The following is a 19,555-nucleotide window of genomic DNA, read 5'->3' as shown; positions in this document are numbered from 1 at the left end:
AGGACCACGTGGTGATCAGGCTGCTGGGGTGGATGGAGTCCATCCTGGGGCTGGCTCCAGGGAAGGGACCGGGGCAGCTGTGGTGCACGAGGAGGAACGATACAGGTTCCCAGGTGTGGTGGATGCACTTGACCCCCTCCAGCCAGCCCAGCGGCAGTTTGGTTCAGACTCCAGAGGAGGGAAAGGCCTGGGCTGCAGCCAGGCCAAGAGCTCCTTCCAGGAGACCCACAGGGAAGCAGAACAGCAGCTGAACACCAATGGGTTGTGGGTGCAGGGGGTCTTGTGCAGACCTTTCCCACTGTCTGCAATTTGACTATGAGCCAACAACTTTATTTTATAAATATGACAGCCTGGATGAGCCTACTTTGAGCTCGCTCTGCTGAATAACCAGCCGTATGGCCATGGTTTTACTGCTCACAGCTCAGTGGATGAGCCCAATTTATGTTTCATAGCAATCGTTTAGCTTAAGCAAATGCATACTAGAAATAACGAATTATCTGGAAGTATAAGGTTGCATGATTTTTAATATACTTGCTGCTTCATGTTACTTAGGAAGCTAAAATCTTTGCTGTAAAAGAAAACTTTGTAACTAATCTTTGCTAAAATCTGGAGCTGTAAAGTTCTGCTCATATTTACCAAAAGCACCTACAAACTACACTGAAGACTTGCAAGATAAGGTCTGGTTCACACTTTGCTGGGAAGAACGGAACTGACTGGGGAAAAAAATAACAATGCAAGGCTAACGTGGAGGCATCACAGACGTCTGCAGAACGGGGCCTGTTTGGCACTTTGCTGAGAAGAAAAGGATTTATTCACACAAACAGCACCCGGAAGGCTATGGACCATAAACAGTGTCTACAGCTGAACTAAACAAAGGCACACGTGATATCAGTGAAAAGACCCAGTGAGAAGCCAGAAGACCCCAAAAGGAAATATTACTCTTATTGTTATCAAATAATTTTGAGATCAATGCTAAAATAATTTAGAGGTGCAGTGCTAAAATGGAGATATTGTCTTGAATAAGTAACTGTGATCCAACTGCATATTTGAACTTGGTACTTGGTTGTCATATCTGAGCTCAGTATTTTAGTTGGCATATATATATATATATGTATTTCGTACCAAAAGAATTTTGTTTGGGGAGATAATTACGAAATGGGAACCGGTTCCGCTGCTAAAATACCACCTTGCTCCCCCTTAGGATGCATCCTTACGCATTAGAGTAACTTTTGGGGAAATATTCTGATAAAAGAAACTTGAAACGATACTGTACTCGAATGTGGCTTAAATGTGGAATTCTGGGTTTTAGTGCTGTATTGCAATTAATGTTGTTCTGCAGAACTTTGGAAAAAATGGGATGAAGTATGGTACTCTAAGTTAATTTACTCTTATTGTTATCTAATAATTTTTAGACCAGGAAAGAATTTAAATTGTTAAACTCTGATTCCGATTGGGGGGGAAAAAAAATCCACAAAAACCCCCCACAAAACCAAAACCAAAACCAACCCGAAATGCTATGATGGATGGGAACTTGATATTGTATGAGGTTGTATTTAAAAGTTGCTGGAATGTGAACTGATTTGGATCTAGGAATCTCCGTGAGTCTGTGTGTATTGTCTGAAGGCCTCTAACGCTTTGGGGAAGGAAGGGGTGTTTATATTTTTTAGGATAGTGATTGCTGTTAACTTCTTGAATGTCAAACACATCTGTGTGACATTTTATTCACAGAAACAGCCCCTCCCACCCCCAAATTCACGCACAGTTTCCCTTCTCACTGAATTACCCAGACTGCAATCTGATTTGCTCAAATCTTGTTTGCCAAAGGGTGAAAGTTGTACTTTCTTGTACTTCCATATGGTGCCTCAGCTTGTCCTACGCTTTCTCCAGCCCCCGCCTTGGGCAAGCGCAGGAACACTACAGGAGAAACAGGACTATGATTTCTGCAAGTGACTTCTCGCTACATTTTATATCCATCTTGAAGACTGCAAAAGACCTGATTTACAGAGTAGCAACGACTGCAGGTTTCTGTCTCTCAGTGATCCAGACTCTCTTCCAGTGCAAAGAAAGGTGATCCTGTGTGCGGCACGTCAAGATAAAGCAAAGTGGGTGTCTGAAGTCACTGGCATCATAGGGAAGAAATCCCGTTTCTGCCTACTAGAGCAGGAGGGGAAGCAGGTAGGTAACTCAGGGGCAGGTGTTTGCATGGCACCTATCTACATAAGTCTTCATATATACATATATATATCCATATATTCCTTAGCTGCTTAGATTCACCTAAGAAGAGGCAAGCCATTCTTGTTGACCGTTGGCCAACCTCACGCGTGGTGCCATGAGAAAGGCACAGCTGTTTAGAGTGTAAATGGCAGTAGGAATTACTCCTATGGAGGCAAAGTCAGGATGCCCAAAAATCAGGGCTTTTCAGGAAAAAATATCCCACAGAGGTCTGACAAATGGGCCCGATCTCTCGTAGCGCGGTTAAGCCTGCCTGGGCTCTGCCAGCATCGCTGACACCCGCTGCGTGGAGTCCCCACAGAGCACGGGCAGGGTGAGGGTGCCCAACAGCCAGCAGTTTCGAACTTCCTTCCCTCCTGCCACACAGCCGCTCTCAGGCCCCTGTGACACGCTTTATGCCAACCCAGGGGTCCGCAGAGGAGCTTTCGGAGGTGTCCCCATCCCACCTCGGCTCCAGCCTGCCTTTCCTGCCAGGGGCTGTGGAACAAAAGGGTCGGGAGCCCCAGCAGAGCTTTGGCAGAGCCCAGCTGCCCGCCATGGCTTTCCTCTCCCCAGGCACGGCTCCTGCCTGGGGTGCCATTGTCCCTGTGGCACACGGTGGTTCCTGCACAGCTCTGGGCGCCCCGCAGTGCCCTGGCTGGGCGAGCCCCCGGATGCTTTCCCCTGCAGCTCGGCTCCCCAGGGTGCCCAGGCTCTTCCTCCTCCTCCTCTTCCTCCTCCTCCTCCCGCTCCTGTCCGGGATGTGCAGCTGCGGCAGGCTCCGTGCCAGGGACGCGGGGTGCAGGGGCACAAAGAGCAGGGCCGCAGCCGAGCCGGTACAGCAGAGCCTTGGGGAGGGCTGCCCTTGGAGCAGGGCTGAGGCTGAGGCTCCAGCCCTCTTCCCTGCAGTGGCCTTTCCCTGCGCCACTGCCCAGCGCAGCTTCCACAGCCGCCAAGGAAACACCCACAGTGTCAGACCCAGCGGTTTGCAGGTGGGGCTTTACTGAACAGAAGGGAGAGCTGGTGTCAGCAGCCTGGCTGGCCGGCACTGGCGCTCGTCACGCCGGAGGAGGCTCTTGCTGGACGTGTCTCTCGCGAGCCTCAGCGCCTGAGACGGTCTCCTGGCACTGGCCGACGTGGAGTAGATCTCGTACCGCTTCTGGGGGACGCTGTTGTCCTCAGGGACGCTGGGGGGCTCTTCTCCGGCCTCTTCCCAGCCCTCCATGTTCATCTCCAGCAGGTCACAGCTGGACTCGTCTGACTCCACGCTGCTCGAGGAGCTGTCTGAGGAGCACTCGGGGGAGCTGGATTCCTGCACAGGAGGAGACTCTCATACAACAGCCCTGCACCCGGAGGGTGCTGCTTCCCAGCACGCAGACCCCAGAACACTTCTGAATGGACCACACGGGACGGGGAGAGCCGGGAGAAGGAGCTCAGCAGGCCCTGGGGTGACCTCTGAGTGTCACCAGGGTTTCACTGCAACTCTGTGTCCCCCTTCTTGCTCAGGAAGGGCAGCATCACCCGCCCGGTTCTGCTGCAGCAAGGCTGCTATGACGGCTTGGGTACCAGGGTACTTTGCAGTCTCAGCCGCCCCACGGGAGAAAGTGCTCTTTTTCTGCAGGAATCCCAAGTACCTGGCTCCTCTGCATCTCCTTTGGCTTTTCTCCATTTCCTTCCACATTGGGCATCTCCTCTTCTGCCTCGGCCTCTGCCAGCTCTGTTTCCTTCTCTTCCTGTTCTTCCAGGTATTTCTGGATATACGGTGGAAGCTGCTCCTCCTTCTTCTCCCATTTATTCTGGGGGACAAACAAAATGCAATAGCAGGCAGCATTAGCCTTCCCTGCCACGGCTGAGCTGTTTTCCTTCCTTCCTTCCTTCCTTCCTTCCTTCCTTCCTTCCTTCCTTCCTTCCTGCCTGCCTGCCTGCCTGCCTGCCTCCCTCCCTCCCTCCCTCCCTCCCTCCCTCCCTCCCTCCCTTCTCTTCTGCCTTGCTGTCCACGCTGGTTTGCTCCCAGGTTCCCGCAGGCTCCACCGAGGAGCCCGTCTGGAATGACCAGGGAGATAAGCCACCACTGGGCTACAAACCAGCCGGCAGCTGGCGAGCCCAGACAAGCCCTGCAGTCACCTGGCCGACAGAAACGGCCTCAAGTGAGGGCTCTGGGGGTGTTTCCAGGCTACTGGAAGTGACAAGTGTATTCTCAACTGACAGTGACCCGCCTCCCTTCAAGCAAACACCAAAGCAACTGGTCAGTGGTCCCGTGAACACCCAGTGAAGAATCTTGTGAGCACTGGCACGTGTGGAGCAACGCTGCTCTACAGTCCAGTACGATGTGCTCCTGCAGCATCCGGTGTCGGGTACCTTTTCTCTCCTCTCAATGGCTCTGGCTATGAAGTCCACTTCTCTGGGTGCAACCAGAGGCGGTAGCTTTCCTTTCTCCTCCTTTTCCTTCAAGCAGCTCCTCTGGATGACCGGTAGCTGCCTGCAAAGACACAACAGGGCGTGTTGGCAGGAGCGCAGGAGGAGCTGGTTCTGCATCCTGTGCTTCCAGGTGGCGCACCTGCTTCTGCAGCAGAACGTGCTCTGCTCGCATCCTTGTGATCAAGTCCCCAGGCACAGAGAAGACCCCAAGCTGTCAGCCTCGGATGTGCCCAACAGCCCCCCCTGCAACCCAGGATGCCCAGGTCTCGGCCCTCTCTTGCTGGAGCAACCAGAGGAACAGGGTCCTGTGCCCGGAGATAGCGCTATGCCCTGTACGGGCAGGTTGGGCGCTGGGGACACAGTGTCAAAGGGAGGAGGACACGACCCCACGAGAAGGGCCATCCTGCCACTGGGCTCTGCGTAAGACAGGCGTCAGCGTAGAAGAGGCTCCTGGTTGCTCAGGGCAATCCTCTGCAGTAACTAACTGCAGAACTCTGTTCTCAGCAAACAGAAAGGCCAGGCTCATTTCAACCTGAAGGGAAAGCCAAAATGACCTTCTGCTCCTGGAATCAACCTTTGCACTTGGTTACTCAAGAGATCTGCACATCGGAAGGGAAGAAAGAAATAGTGGTGCCAGCAGAGTCTGCCAAGAAGCTACAAGACACTGCCATGACCAAGAAACCATGAGTTAGTGGGACATGGGAAAAGCGCACTTGGGGTGTTTCCAGGAGAAACGTCTCGCTCCCACAGAGGCCGGAGCAGGGGGTCACGCTCACCCATTTATGCGAGTGTCTCACCTGGCGCGAGGCTCACTCCCCTCAGCTTTCTGACCCTGCTCCGGCTTCACAGTCAGGGCAGGTAACCGATTTGGAGGAAGCCTTGCTCGACGGAGGAGGCGCTTCTCGGCAGCATCCTCTAGAAACGGGAAAGGAGACGGTTCTTCAGAACAGCATCTCGGTGTTGTTCTGGGAACCGGGTGCCACTTGTGTGCCAGTTCCAAGGAGAGTGACGTGCGGGTCTGCTCAGGGCTGTGGTAACACTGGGGAAGGTGGTCCTTTTCATCCCTTTGGGGGAAAGCCATGTTTCCTGGGAGGTCTTAGGCCTTTTCTGACACTGTTTTAACATCCAATGCCCCATGCCTACAGTGCACCGTTATTCCCTGGGGAAGACTGTTTGCATGGCTTTCTCTCATCCGTGTGCTGAAACGGGGGGTTCCATGGGAGATACTCGTGCTGTCCAGGAGCCATTCTGGGGAGGGGAATCATTTATCTCAAGGGAATCCGGCTCTGGGGTTTCTGCATTGGTCCCGTGCACACAGATTTGCTGCTGGGGCAGGTTCACACCACAGGCCATCACCTTTTCCCTTCACACATCCTTTCAGGTCTATCAGCGCTGGCATTTTCGGCACGGTCTCAAGTTGGTACCTGGAAGAGCAAGAAGGTACCAGGCTGAAGAAAGGACACCACATTGTTTCCCAAGGCAGCCCAACCCGGAGGGCTGCAGTAGAAACTCCAGTGCCGGGAGGGCTAGGTGAGACCCCGTCAGCCTGTGCCCACTTTTTTCCATCCTTCCCGTGAGAATGGCCGTCCTCCCACAAAACCCCCTTGCTGCTTCTGGGGAAATGATCCTGCTCATAGTGCACATGGAGAGCAGAATATTATCTAGTGCTCTGATTTTCTAACACCCTTTCGAATTCTGATCTTGCCCTCCAAGTTCCTTGTAGAGCCTTGCAGATTAACGTTTCCGGACCTAAGAGCAGTCTCTCCCACAGAGGAAAGAAAAGGAGCAGGAGAAACGTAGTGGGAAATGTTGCCTAAATGCGTCTCTAGCTCCACAGTAGGACAGATGCATAAGCCGTGCCACTGTCCCACGTTCCTCCAAGTGAAGTCAAACATACCATGGCAGGACGATAACACGTCCAGAGGAGGTCTGGGAAGCAGCGGTGTCATGGCGTGAGATGACTGAGTCCCTCATCTCCGGCATCTGCAACGAGGACAGAGACGGATGACGGGAGGAGCGGACACTGGGAAGGGCCGGCTGCTCGCTCCGCCTCAGCCCAGCGCCAGCAAAGAGCCAGAGCCGCCCAAGGGCTCTGGGCTCAGCAAGCCTTGCTCTGCCTGTGCCTCTGCTCCCGGCCCCCAGAGTGGGGCACGCAGCGCTCCGCGCCATCAACGCCGGCCTTTTCTCGCAAAGTGCAGCTCCTCTGGGGGTGGCTCTTGCAAAGCCAGGCCATTGCACGCCAGGGAGGTGCTCTGCAGAGAGCCTGCTGTGCTCTAGAGCTCCAGGAGCCCAGGTGACTGAACAAGGCATGGTCGGCCAGGGGAAAGCAGCCCCCAGAAAGCATTTCAGAAGCAGCAGGAGTGGGGCTGGGAAAGTGAAAATCCTACCTCGAGAAGAGCTTGCAGCATCTTGCCAGTGCCATTCAGCCTTTCCAAAAAGTGTAAGTAAAATCTCTTTTTTATCTCTTTTCCCTCGGCAATCAGCATGCCCACGTCCCTCCAGATGATGGCAACGTTCTTCCTGTTCTCTAGGTAGGCATGGAAAAGGTGCGTGGTCCTTTCCATGTAGAGCTGCACGGTGCCCTCAGAGACAGCGTTCTCTGAGGCTATCTCAGCATACGGCAGTTGTTCGAAATCTTGATGGCCTGAAAGACAAGAGAAGAGGAACACATGAGCTTGCAGACCTGCTGGGCAGGCTACAATCAAAGGTCTGCAGCCTCCAGGCCCTCGGGCAACACTTTGGTACTGGGCTGTCTGGCTGGGCCAGCGCCTCTGAGGAGACGCTCGGCTTGTCCCTTCCTCTTAAAGTGGACAGTGAGGTGCGGAGCAGACAGCTGTGGTTTCTCTGATACAGAAAGGGAAACAAAGAGTCTTAGGCACTTGGTGGGAAGAAGAGTGACTGCGGGACAAAGTGGGGAGATAGGCACCAGGTCCCAGGGCAAGCTGGAGGGTGCCAGCCCACACTCGGTGCTGTCTTTGTCTTTAGAGAGAAACGCACCCCAAACACAGCCCCAAGCTCTGGGTGCTCCCCAGGGTCCCACAACAGCTGCCCCAAAGGCAGTAGTGACTAGAAGGCGCAGGTGTCGCCGTCACTGGCTTTTGGAAGGAACCATCTTACCCCCCTGGGTTTCCCCTGCTTTTCCCCCGTGCAAGGAGGCTGAGGGAGCTGGGAAGAGCCCCGGCATTTGCCTGGAGGAGGTCTAGTGCAGCGGAAAGGGGGAGCAAGAGTTGAAGCATCACGGAACCAGAAGACACCACACCAAGGAAGCTGTGAGGGAACCTGTTGTTGAAGCAGGACAAAGAGAGTGCGCTCTTAGCTGTATTGTCCGCTGGTGATTCTTTAAAACAAACAGCTAGGCAGGGTCCTTTCACAGCCGGCTGGTTTTGTCGAGTGAAGCTCTTGGCAGGACCGCGGTGGGTGGCTGGTACTCCCCTCAGTCACCTCTGGGGAGCACAGCACCCCTCCCCACCCTGCTCAAGGGCCAGCGCCGCTTTCACGCTGCTTACCAGGGAAGTCTTTGCAACCATAGCGGAGCTCATGGTCCTGCACAACAGCCTTTTCAGGTCGAAACACGGGTCTCTCCACGATCACCAGATCCTGCTCGCTGAGGGCTACTCGCTTTCTGACAACCGCAAAAGTCCCGATTCCGGGAATGCGGACAGCCTGGAACAGAGGAGATGGCGGATGGGAAGAAGTCTTGGAGGGGCAGACGGGTGACTTGTCAGAGGAGGCTGATGGCGTTTAGTGCCCTGCCCTGGCCTGAGGCACAAAGGAGCAAGATGGGCTCCTTGGGAGAACACAAACAGGGGCTGCGCTTTTCCCTCTCACCCCCCTTCAGCTACGAAGAACCAAATAGGTGAGGGAAAGCTGACAAACACCCTCTGGCTCAATCAGATAGAAGGCAGGGGGTTCCCACGCTTGGAATAAATCCAGATGTGTCCCAGGCTTCCAGGTTTTCACATGCAACTCTGACGGGGGGACCTTCTTGTACATCTGAATGGACAGAGAAGGTGTCCATGTCACTGTGTGCATTGCAGTGTCGTGCTGGGGCGTTGCTCCCGCTTTCAACGCAGGGGAAGAACAGCTGCACCCCATGGCAAAGGGCTGTCAGGACTTGATCAGCGTTCATCAGGGTGTGAGGGGAGAAGGAGGTAAGGCCCACCTGGTGGAGAGCCAGCTGCAGGCTGAGGTGATACGATGTGCTGGCCCAAATCTTAGCGAACTCTGGAAAAACAAGGGAAAGACCTGTCATGCTCTGAGGCAGCAAGCTCAAGACCATTCGGCCCACTCCTGTCCAAGGAGCGATGCATCTTTCACTCAGGCATTTCAGGTGGTCTCTCTCCAGCCCGGCAAGAACCAAAGGACACCTCATGCTGCCTCCAAGGGGCTCCTTTCCTTGCAGGTGCAGCTCTCCAGGGTGTGACCCACTCCCACGGGAAGCCGGCAGTGCTTTGCCATGCCCGCGGGGGCACGGGGCTGTGCTCCACGCGGCTCTCGGAGGCTCAGGGCAGGCCCTGGTGTCTCCCCAGCAGGGGCCAGTTTTGCCGGGTCACATCTCTGAACACACAGAGCCCACGTGGCCCACGAGCACCTTCAGCTCTTCCATTCAGACATGAGCTCAGCGTGGGCAATGCCCAGCGCCAGGCAAGGGCAGCCCTTTGGGGTCAGGGGTTTCTGCCTGGGCTGCCCCAGGAAGGCAGGGGCCACGTCAGGAAGGGAACCAGGAGCCCTGGCTGCCACATCAGCCCCTCAGCCCTTTGGGATGGTCAAGCAGGTCCCTCCTTGCAGTCACCACTCCTGAGCAACCACCCCCCACAGTCCTTGGGTTTCCATCCTGATTTCAGAGATGTCCTTGACCCAGACACACATGTGAAATTGGGCCTGAAGGCCTTACCATAACGCTCGAGCTTCTCAATAGTTGGGCTCAGGTGAGGCTGCAAGAAGAGCTGTCTTGCCATCTTAGTTCCACTGCTGCTTCAAGTCAACAACTGCAGCAAGTGGCTGGACAATGGCTTTACTGCTTCTCCTTGTCCTCCTCCTTCTCCTCCTCCTCCTTCTCCTCCTCCTCCTCCTCCTTCTTTTTCTCTTCTCCTCCTCCTCCTCCTTCTCCTTCTCCTCCTCCTCCTCCTTCTCCTTCTCCTTCTCCTCCTCCTCCTCCTTCTCCTTCTCCACCTTTCACACTCCTTGGTGCTGTCGTGCTCCCTCTCTCCGCCTTCTCCTCCTCACTGCAGAGCAGCTACTCCAGAGCAGAGCGGTGGCGAGAGCAGCTCTCAGCACTTGGAGTCGACTCGGCCTCACCGGGGTGAGTGGGGCAGATGCTGGTCACGACAGGGAAAGGGGGACTGTCACCACTGTGACGTCTGGCTGTCCCACTGTGACCTCGGACCGTGTCACAGAGGGGCTGCACACACCTGCCCCCCAGGCCCTGCCAGGGGCTCTGCAGTGGGCAGGGGTTTCTGGGAGCTGCCCCCACCCCACTGTCTCCCGAGCGGGAGGGGTTTCCCCAGGCCGCCCCTGCCATGTCCCCACATGGGGACACCGGGCTGCAAGCGCCGATGGGCTTTCTTCTACCCTTCCCCGCTTCTTCCTGCCTCTCTCACCCAACGTGTCTGCAGCGGGGAGCGCGGCTGCCCTGCCACAGTAGGGGCGTGCAGAGAAGACGTGAAGCTTCTAGACCGCCCACAGTCAGATCTGACACGGATATAAACGGGGTCCCGTTGAATGGCCGTTTGTGGTCTTCTCGGAGCTGCGGGTCTGTCTGCCTGAAGCCTCCCCTTAGGCAGGATCGCCACCTAAAGTAGCCTCCCGGGATTGGGTCAGCCTCGTCGCCTCGCTGGGGTGAGCGATAACTTACTAGGTAGAACTGAGCTATTTCCTCACCAGATCAGCGAGTGTATTAAATAATTCCTCGCCGCTTGGGCGGGTGTTTTCCTCATTATAAACCCGTGGATTTTCTTGAATAATTCCTTGCCAGATTCAGGCAAGCGTATATCCGTAATATAATTTCTCACTAAACACGTGGGTGTATTTTTCCTGGGGTTAGAGACTGTAATAGACTTAACGATATATTTGTTAATCAAACTGGCCTAAATGGATATGTTATCAGTGGCTGTGAAACCTGAGCATATAATATTAGTACATGCTGCCATTAAACAATGCAACCTGTATGTAGTCTTTGTAGAAAAAAACCTGTTCCACAGATATGTCTAAAAGCCTAATTTAGCGTACCCTGCAGAACATTCGGGAAGAGGGTGACAGAGAGAAGGGCTCAGGGTCATTAGGAGACGGGAGTGCCGAGGCGCCAGTGAGCCGCTGGGTGCCCGCGGCCAGTGTGGGGGATGTTTGGAGGCTTCAGGGGCACCCCACAACCGGTGTGGGGGTGCAGAGAAGCTTCTAGAATGCCTAGAGTCAGGTCTGATCAGCCTATAAAAAACGGGACTCTCGTCGAGACTCCGCCCATTGTCGCGGGTCTCTCGGAGCACGGGCGAGATGCTGCCGCCGAGAGCCCTCCTCCCCGGGATGGAGACTCCGCTTGCCTTGCCGCCACGGGTGTGAGTAAAACGGCTCGCAGGATTGCGAGTATATTTATACTTTCCGTGCACATTTGCACCTGTAACTTCCCGTGCTTAATATAAGCACGTATAAAATTATTTGCTCGCATAAGCGCGAGTGTATTTATACTTTCCGTGCACATATGCACGAGTAACCTTCTGTGCACATTTGCACACGTATAAAATTATTTCCTCGCATAATCGCGAGTGTATTTTCCTCCCGTGCTTCCATATAAGCACGTGTAGTATTCCGTGCACATTTGCACGTGTAAGTAAATTAACCCTCGCAGGATTGCGAGTGTATTATAAATTTACCCTCGCGGAATCGCGAGCGTACACTTTCCGTACTCACTACGAGTACCTATATCCCTTTAAGAATAATCCCGCACCGTGTTCAGGCAAGCGTGTACTCCTCTGGGCCTCAGGGGCGGTTCCGGCATTGTTTTGGGTGAAGCCACGTGCATGCACACTGTGGACCTCCTGTTGTACTAGTTGCTGCCCCTTCATAATTTTCCTCAACTGATACCCGAACCTATATTTAAGTCACTTTTGGAGGGCTAAAACCCTGTTTCTCACCGGTTTAATAAAAGTTGTTTTGGACCCTCTTGTCCCTTAAACTAATCTCGGGGTGCATTCCGTGACACGCTGGCTGTCTTCTTGCTTTGGATCAGCAGCTGCCCCTCCCTCTTGATGTCTTCCCGGGTGGGGACGTGCTCGTCATCTTCGTCATCAGATTTAGAGGATTCTGGAGGAGGGAACAGAGAGAAACGGGCCGGGGAGGGTCTGCAGGGCCACTTCTGCTGTGCCCATGTCACCAGGGAGAGCCAGCACGCTTTGGAGGGCTGGTGACATCACAGGGAGCTTTCCTGCCAAGCCCTGGCTCTTCCTGCCCAGCATCCCAGGCTGACCTGCAGGGCCTGGCAGTGCCGCTGCTGTGGCCCATCCCCAGCTGCTGGGGCTTCCCAGAAAGGTCTGGAGCCACGCGGTGCTGGACGCAGCTCCAGCTTCATTCAAAACAGGTGGCAAGCTCAGAAACTCAGTGGCTCCTCCAAGAGCATCCAATAGGAAGAGGCCACAGACAGACCCCAGCACTGGTTGTTCTTCACAACCAGGTGATTTTGAAGACAAGGCTCTCCCTCCTTGCCCCACAGCATCTTTTCTTGTTCCTTCTGTGGTTCGATGCTCACCACCCCGCCAGCTGCCTTCATGCTCCCACATCCCCACCTAAAAGCACCACCCATGCTCAAAGCCTTGGAGACAGCCCCAAGGTCTGGAGAGAACTCATGGGCTGGGCTCTGCTGGGACAGGGAGAGACAGGCGAGGATGGTCACAAATCCCAACAGGCAGGGGCAGGGACAGTCGCCGTGGGACACGTCCCCGCTAAGCTCTCCTACCGTCATCGCTGCTGTCTCTCTCCTCAAAGGAAACCACCACGTTCTGAGGATCACTCGACATTTTTTTCTCCAGAAAATCCCTGGCCTTCACAAAAATCTGTGAAAGACACCCTGGGTTAATTGCTGAAGGGGAGGTGGGTGTTACAACCCAAGAGGTGCCCTTGATGTCCCCCTGGGGGACACTTGGGACGGGCCATCAGGAGGAGCCTGCTGCGGGTCCCCGAAGACCCCAGCAGGGATGGACATCCCACGTATCTCGTTGCTCTTATCCAGGATCTTGCACTCAGGGGGCAGGTGGGCCGCCCGCTGTGCCAGGTACTGCAGCTTCTGGCCCAGGTACTGGAGCTTCTCCTCCACCCCCCGGGACAGGAGAGAGTCATCCTGGAGACGGAGAGAACCACCTTGGTGGGCAAAATGAGCCACCTGGGGTGACGGTGGCTGCGCCAAGTGTCACCGCGCTGCGTCACTGCGCCACCCAGCGCTGGGTGAATACCTGGCCAGGCACGGTGATGCCGTGCAGATGGAAGAGGAGGCGGTCGATTCTGTTTTCAAATTCAAGGAGAAGCTCCTCGTTCTTCAGCAGCTGGGCTCGCGACCGGTCTCGCCGGGCCTCTTCGGACTGCAGTTTTGCCCTCAGCTCCTCCTCCAGCATCCTGCAGCCAAGCACAGTCACATCCATACAACTGCACAGGGGTGCAGAGACACCACAAATCCGTTGCAAAAGCTGCCCAAGTTGCAACCCACCACACCCCCTGCCCTGAGTAGGGACATCGTCACCAGCTCAGGTTGCTCAGAGCCCCGTCCAGCCTGGCCTGGGATGTCTCCAGGGACGGGGCATCCACCACCTCTCTGGCCAACCTGGGCCAGGCTCTCACCACCCTAAGCGTAACAAGCGATAAGACAAACAGAAATGGCCTCAAGTTGCGCCGGGGGAAGTTGAGGTTGGATCTGGGGAACAATTTCTTCCCCAAACGGCTGTCAGGCATTGGAACAGGCTGCCCAGGGCAGTGGTGGGGTCACCATCCCTGGAGGGTTGGACAGACGGAGATGAGGTTCTCAGGGACGTGGGTTAGTGCCAGGGCTGGGTTAACGGTTGGACTCAATGATCTTGAGGGTCTTTCCCAACCAAAATGAGTCTGTGATTCTATGACACGGCTGTCCCAAGGGACATACAGGGATGGTGACTCCACCACTGCCATGGGCAGCCTGTTCCAATGCCCGACAGCCCTTTTCAGGAAGAAATTGTCCCCTATATCCCACCTAAAACCTCCCCTGGTGCCAGTTGTTTCAGGCTCTTGGTCTGGTCTTTGCACTCTGGCCAACAGAGAAGCCACAAAACGTGTTGAAGACTTCTCTCTGACAAAGCTGGACTCCATTTTTCCATCTCAGTTTTTGGAGAATCCGGTCTGTGGCCTGTTTGCCAGATGCAAGGGAACACTGAGATGCTTTAGCTGCCTTGAAAGGAGGGGAAGAGCAACGACACGCAGCAACACAGGAATTTCAGGTCTCCTGAAACTGTTAAGTTGTGAGCAGAAGATAAAGGCCAACTGCTTTATCATGAGCATTCCCTGAATGTGTTCAGACACCGCATCCCAACTCCTCACCATGTCTGCGAGGCGAGGAGAAGACGTCACCCCACCAGCGAGCTCCTGCCCGGGAGACAACACTGGGTGCAATCGGACTGACTGCCGCTGTCTTAGCCTGGCCCGGGAGAGGCGGCCGTGGAAATGGATGTGACAAGTGGCAAAAAGGTACAGGAGCGAGTGGGAAGACACCAGAGGCAATGCCTGGGTTTCTAGAGTAAGAAAACACCAAAATACAACCAACCAGGAAGGCAGCAGCAGGGTCAGGAGCATCCCTCTGCCAAAGTGACCCCTGAGCCACACAGGACAGCCCTGCCTGGGACAGCCTGCCTGCACTGGGCAGGGGAGCTGCATGGGGCACAGTAGGGCACTGTCCCCACCCCATGGGGGCCATGGGGCAGTAGAGCCCATGTCGGGGCGTCCCCATGATGGAGGTCATAAAATCATTGAATTATTTTGGCTGGAAGAGACCCTCAAGATCATGGAATCCAACCATAACCCACCCCTAGCACTAACCCATGTCCCTGAGAACCTCATCTCTGCATCTGTCCAACCCCTCCAATGATGGTGACGCCACCAGTGCGCAGGGGAGCACACACATTCCCAAACACTGGAAAAAGAAAGGTTGCACGGTGCCCTCCAATATAGGAAAATTAATAATGTAAGGAATAAATTAAAAAATGCAGGGGAGGGAAAGGGCTGATGCCATTGGGGTTTCATTAGGTGGCAGGTGGGGGGGGGTGACACAGCCCAGGGAAGGAAAGGAGAGATTTCCTCTTCTGCCCTGAGAGACCCTTATTCCTTCCACAACAACCACTGCCAAAGGCTTGACAGGAGCTCCAGCGCAGTTGTCTGCAGCCGCTGCCGGTGAGAAACCTAAAATAGGACACGGGAGAATTTGCACGGGAGCGTTCACCACGCGGAAATATCTCTGCCCTGGGAGGGCTGAGGTTGAGTGCGTTGGAGGTTTGTTTTTGTTTTCAAGGATGTGATCAAAATCACATGAAATGACACACAACGAAGGATAGGCACAGGCTGGGACTGACACCGGAGCCTCAGCACCGGGTTTTATCACTCATGGAGAAAGGGAACCAGGCTAAATCAGCCAGCTGGAGGCCAAAACAAGCAGCTCCTTTGGCTGTTCTGGGACGGGAGATGCAGGCAGGGCCACCAGTGTGGGGTCTGTCCTGGAGCTGCAAGGGTGGGATGTGGGAGGAGGCAGCCAGAGCTGCTTCCACACAAGGAGGCACAAACATCTGCCATTTCCATGTTGGTTTTAGGAGGGTTAATATAAGTGTGGGTCAAAACTCACCATCACATCGCCTGGGTTAGCATTGCCAGCCACAGGTTGGGTTTTAGCATCGTTCTAAAATGCTGGAGGGCCTGAGGCAGCACTGGTGACAGAGGGACAGACCCCCTGGGGTCCATGTCTGCCTTGCGCTGGGGACCCCAGAGCTGGACTCAGTTCTCTGGGGGGCCCCAGGAGAGCAGAGCAGAGGGGGAAGCATCCCCTCCCTCCACCTGCTGGTGATGTGGCCCAGGACACACTTGGCTTTCTGGGCTGCAAGAGCACACTGCCAGCTTATGGCCCTTTTGTTACCCACCAGCCCTTCTCCACAGGGTTGCTGCCCATCCGTCTGACCCTCCCTCCCTCCCCCAGTCTGTGCTGGTACTGGGTATTGCCCTGACCCAGGTGCAGGACCTCGCACTTGGCCTGGATGAATTTCACAAGATTCACATGGACCCCCCAGCCTGTCCAGGTCCCTCTGGATGTCACCCCTTCCCTCCAGTGCATCGACTGCACCACTCAGCTTGGTGGAAAACCAAAAGTGAAGTGTCTTGGGTGATGCAGACATCAGAGAAAGGCATCTGGCTTTAGCTCTCTGCCAAGCACAGCTGGGGAAACCCTTTGAAATGCTTCAGCCACTTTAGCAGAGAAAAATAACACTCCCACACAGTTGCCAGGCTTTATCGCTTACAATTTCTAACTGTTGGTGGAAATCTTCATTCTCAATCACTTTAATCAGCACCTTGAGCTTCTCTTTCAGTTTCTTCCCCTCCCTTGCTGGAAGAATAAATCGCAGCCTCATGTGAGCACGTTTGATTTGCATGGTCTCCTTTAACTGTCTGATCACTTCCAGTGCCTACAAAGGTGTTAAAAACAAAGAGCATTTACACACCTGCTTGAAAACCGTCACACAGACCAAAACCTCAAATCCTTCGCATCAGCTTCTGACACTTTTGTCAGCGCTGCAGGGAGTTTGCTCGAACGCTGCTTTGGTAGATTAACAAGGAAAGGCAGAGTTCTTGTTATTCGTGATCCCTCCAACACTTAAAAAACCCGTCTGAAATCTTAAATAGCACTTATACTGCAAACCAACATGTGGCTCAGATGCAAGGCCCAATCTATTACCTCAATCAAACTAAAGGACAAAACTTTTCTTTCTGTTCCAGGTGTATCACTGTTGCTGCTTTAATTAGTTTCTTTCTTTCTTTCTCCCTTCCCTGAATTGTTAGAAAACAAACTGCACGAGTTTCAGCAGCTGTTTGCATCCAGCATTCAACCACCGGCTGGATGAAGAATCACTCTGCAGAATTCAGCCCCCAGGGCTTTGCTGATCCCTCTGTGGCTGCAAACAGAGAAATTACACTTGAAGCCACCACCTCTGACCTGAAACCGATTTTGCAAGAAAACAGACCTGCTGCTTCGTGCTCTTGTTTGGTTTGACGGAGTAGTGAATGTCCTTCACGGCTCTTTCTATGACGATCACTGTGTACGGCCTCTTTGTTTTGGGATTCACGCATTTGTCAGCGACAATGGTCGCGATGTCTCTAAACATCTACTCCAGCTGCGTGTGCCGTTCTTTGTCCGATACCTGCAGCTCTCCTTCTGTTAAAATCTGGACAGTAAATAACTAAAAAAACCCAGTTAATAAATGTCATGGGTTTGACTACAGAGTGAAAAATCTAGTAACTCTGTTAAATTTAACAATTGCTTGAATGGTTTGGTCAGATGTGAAGTGGATAAAAAAAATAACAGTATTAATAATGTATGTCATTATGACAGACAGCACGGAGAGATTTCAAAGAAAAAACTCACCACAGAAAAACTACAAAAAAAGATGCGCAGATTTCCTTGAATTCACAACAAGCCCACAGTTCATATCCTACCAAGAAGGACTAAGAAATTAGATCTGTTCTTAACATTTCATTGGACTTCCCCAAGTGAGCAACTGTCCCCTTTGCATCCCCTGCATCCTTAAAAATATACCTTAGGTGAGAAACTCTTCAGCACTGGTAATTCTTTTTTTTTCTGTGTCCACAGACATCAGTGTATAAAAGCTGTATATTCTACAGAGTATTCAGAACTCTTTTCAGCTAAATACATATCAAATATTCAAGACTTGGAGCACAAGTGTGATGGGAGCAGCTGAGGGACCTGGGGGGTTCAGCTGGAGAACAGGAGCTGAGGGGAGACCTTCTGATCTCTGAACTGCCTGAAAGGAGCTTGGCGCCAGGGGGGTCGGGCTCTGCTCCCCAGGAACAAGCGCCAGGAGCAGAGGAAACGGCCTCAAGTTGCCCCAGGGGAGGCTGAGGTTGGATCTTGGAACAATTTCTTCCCCAAAGGGCTGTGGGGCATTGGAACAGGCTGCCCAGGGCAGTGCTGGAGTCACCAGCCCTGGAGGGGAAAGTCTTCTCCAAGCTTTTATAAAGCTGCTAACCGCGAAGTGGTTGAAACCTACCATCTTACAGATTTCTGTTTGGTCATCCGTCACAAATGCTTTAACAAGATCATCTTTCTTTGCCACCTGGCCTTTGAAAATGTTGACAAACACTCTGTGTGTCTGCAGGACCTCATCAAAATCTTTCTCTAAGAGATTAGGGCACGGTTAGAAAATTTGTGAAGTCAACAATATAAAAAAGAACATGAGTTTTTAGCAAGGAGGAACAACCTGTGCTGCCAACGAGCCTGGAAACTTCTACTCCTGAGATGTAACTCCCCAGGAAAGCGCAGGGCACTGCCCTGTGCCCAAGGGCGCTCCGCGTACCCGGATTCACACAGATCCCACCACCTTCCTGGGCTGGAGAGCCGCGTACCACAAAAGCTCCCCGGCTCCACAGCCAGGCCCCACCTGGGCCTCTCCCCTGCCACAGCTGGGTGCCCACACGGGGCTGCCCCACAAAACTGGGTCATAGAATCACAGAATGTGCTGACTTGGAAGGCACCTACACGGATCACAGAATAGTTTGGCTTGAAAGGGGCCTTCCCAGCTCCCCCAGTGCCACCAGGATCACGGAGTCCAACTCCTGTCCCTGCACAGGACACCCCACAGGTCACCTCGTGTGCCTGAGGACATTGTCCAGTCTCTCCTTGAACACTGCCAGACTTGGGGCCATGACACCTCCCTGGGAGCCTGTTCAGTGTCCAGCACCTCTGGGTGAAGAACCTTTTCCTCATGTCCCACTGACCCTCCCTGGCACATCTTCTGCCATTCCCCGGGCTCTGTCACTGTCACAGAGAAGAGCTCAGACCTGCCCCTCCTGCTCCTGCTGAGGAACCTGCAGCCCATGAGCTCTGCCCTCAGTCTGCTCTGCTCCAGCTGAACAAACCCAGGGACTTCAGCCGCTGCTCATTCGGCTTCCCCTCCAAACCTTCACCAGCTTCGCAGCCTCCTCTGGACACGCTGCAGTAGCTTTGTCTCCTTTTCTCCTGTGTCCCCAGCCTTGCACACAGTGGATGCTCCAGGTGAGGCCGCCCCAGCGCAGAGTAGAGCGGGACAATCCCCCCCTGCCCGCCTGGCCGTGCTGTGCTGGGTGCACCAGGACACGGGGCCCTCTTGGCTCCAGGGACACCGGTGGCTCACGTTCAACTTGCCGTCCACCAGAACCCCCGATCCCTCTCCATGGAGCTGCTCTCCAGCAGCTCGTCCCCCAGTCTGTCTGTACAGCCGGGGTTGGCTCAGGTGCAGGATCCGGCACTTGCTCTTGTTGAACTTCATGTGCTTGGTGATTGCCCAGCTCTGCAATTTGTCCCGGTCCCTCTGCAGGGCCCCTCTGCTCTTCAGAGTGTCCAAGGGAGGTCCACACAAGCCCCCCCCCAGCCGGGCCCCACACGGGCCTGCGCCCCACACGGGCCTGCGCCCCACACGGGCCTGCGCCCCACACGGGCCTGCGCCCCACACGGGCCTGCGCCCCACACGGGCCTGCGCCCCACACGGGCCGGCCGGCCGGCCTCCCTCCCGCCCTCGGGCAGGCCCCGGGCCGGCACTCACGCTCCGCTGCGCCATCCCATGGCCTTGTTGCGGTAACAGGCGATCCCGAAGCGCCTCCCGGCGCTTTCCCCCTGGTTGGTGGGGGTGAAGACGGACACGGCGGCGGCCGCCGCTGCGCCACGGCC

The 19,555-nt window shown here is 54.5% G+C and overlaps 2 protein-coding genes across 2 annotated transcripts in view; one reads left to right on the top strand and one right to left on the bottom strand.

The window, feature by feature from the left end:
* LOC139826674 (S-adenosyl-L-methionine-dependent tRNA 4-demethylwyosine synthase TYW1-like) overlaps positions 1–19,555 on the top strand; it is a 45,125-nt gene that overhangs the window by 11,226 nt on the left and 14,344 nt on the right. The window lies entirely within an intron of this gene.
* Positions 3,185–9,683, bottom strand: LOC139826669 (uncharacterized). Its single transcript, XM_071803035.1, has 10 exons — positions 9,524–9,683; positions 8,792–8,853; positions 8,136–8,292; positions 7,017–7,273; positions 6,527–6,612; positions 5,986–6,053; positions 5,427–5,544; positions 4,570–4,690; positions 3,846–4,007; positions 3,185–3,523 (listed from the first exon to the last, which is right to left on the bottom strand). Exons 1-10 carry the CDS (start codon positions 9,585–9,587, stop codon positions 3,212–3,214), a joined length of 1,407 nt encoding a protein of 468 aa, XP_071659136.1. The 5' UTR covers positions 9,588–9,683; the 3' UTR covers positions 3,185–3,211.

Source organism: Patagioenas fasciata (genome assembly GCF_037038585.1).
Source record: "Patagioenas fasciata isolate bPatFas1 chromosome 19 unlocalized genomic scaffold, bPatFas1.hap1 SUPER_19_unloc_2, whole genome shotgun sequence".
Taxonomy (NCBI): Eukaryota; Metazoa; Chordata; class Aves; order Columbiformes; family Columbidae; genus Patagioenas; species Patagioenas fasciata.
Note: the sequence above shows the minus strand (reverse complement) of the source record. Positions and strands in the feature narration are given on the sequence as shown.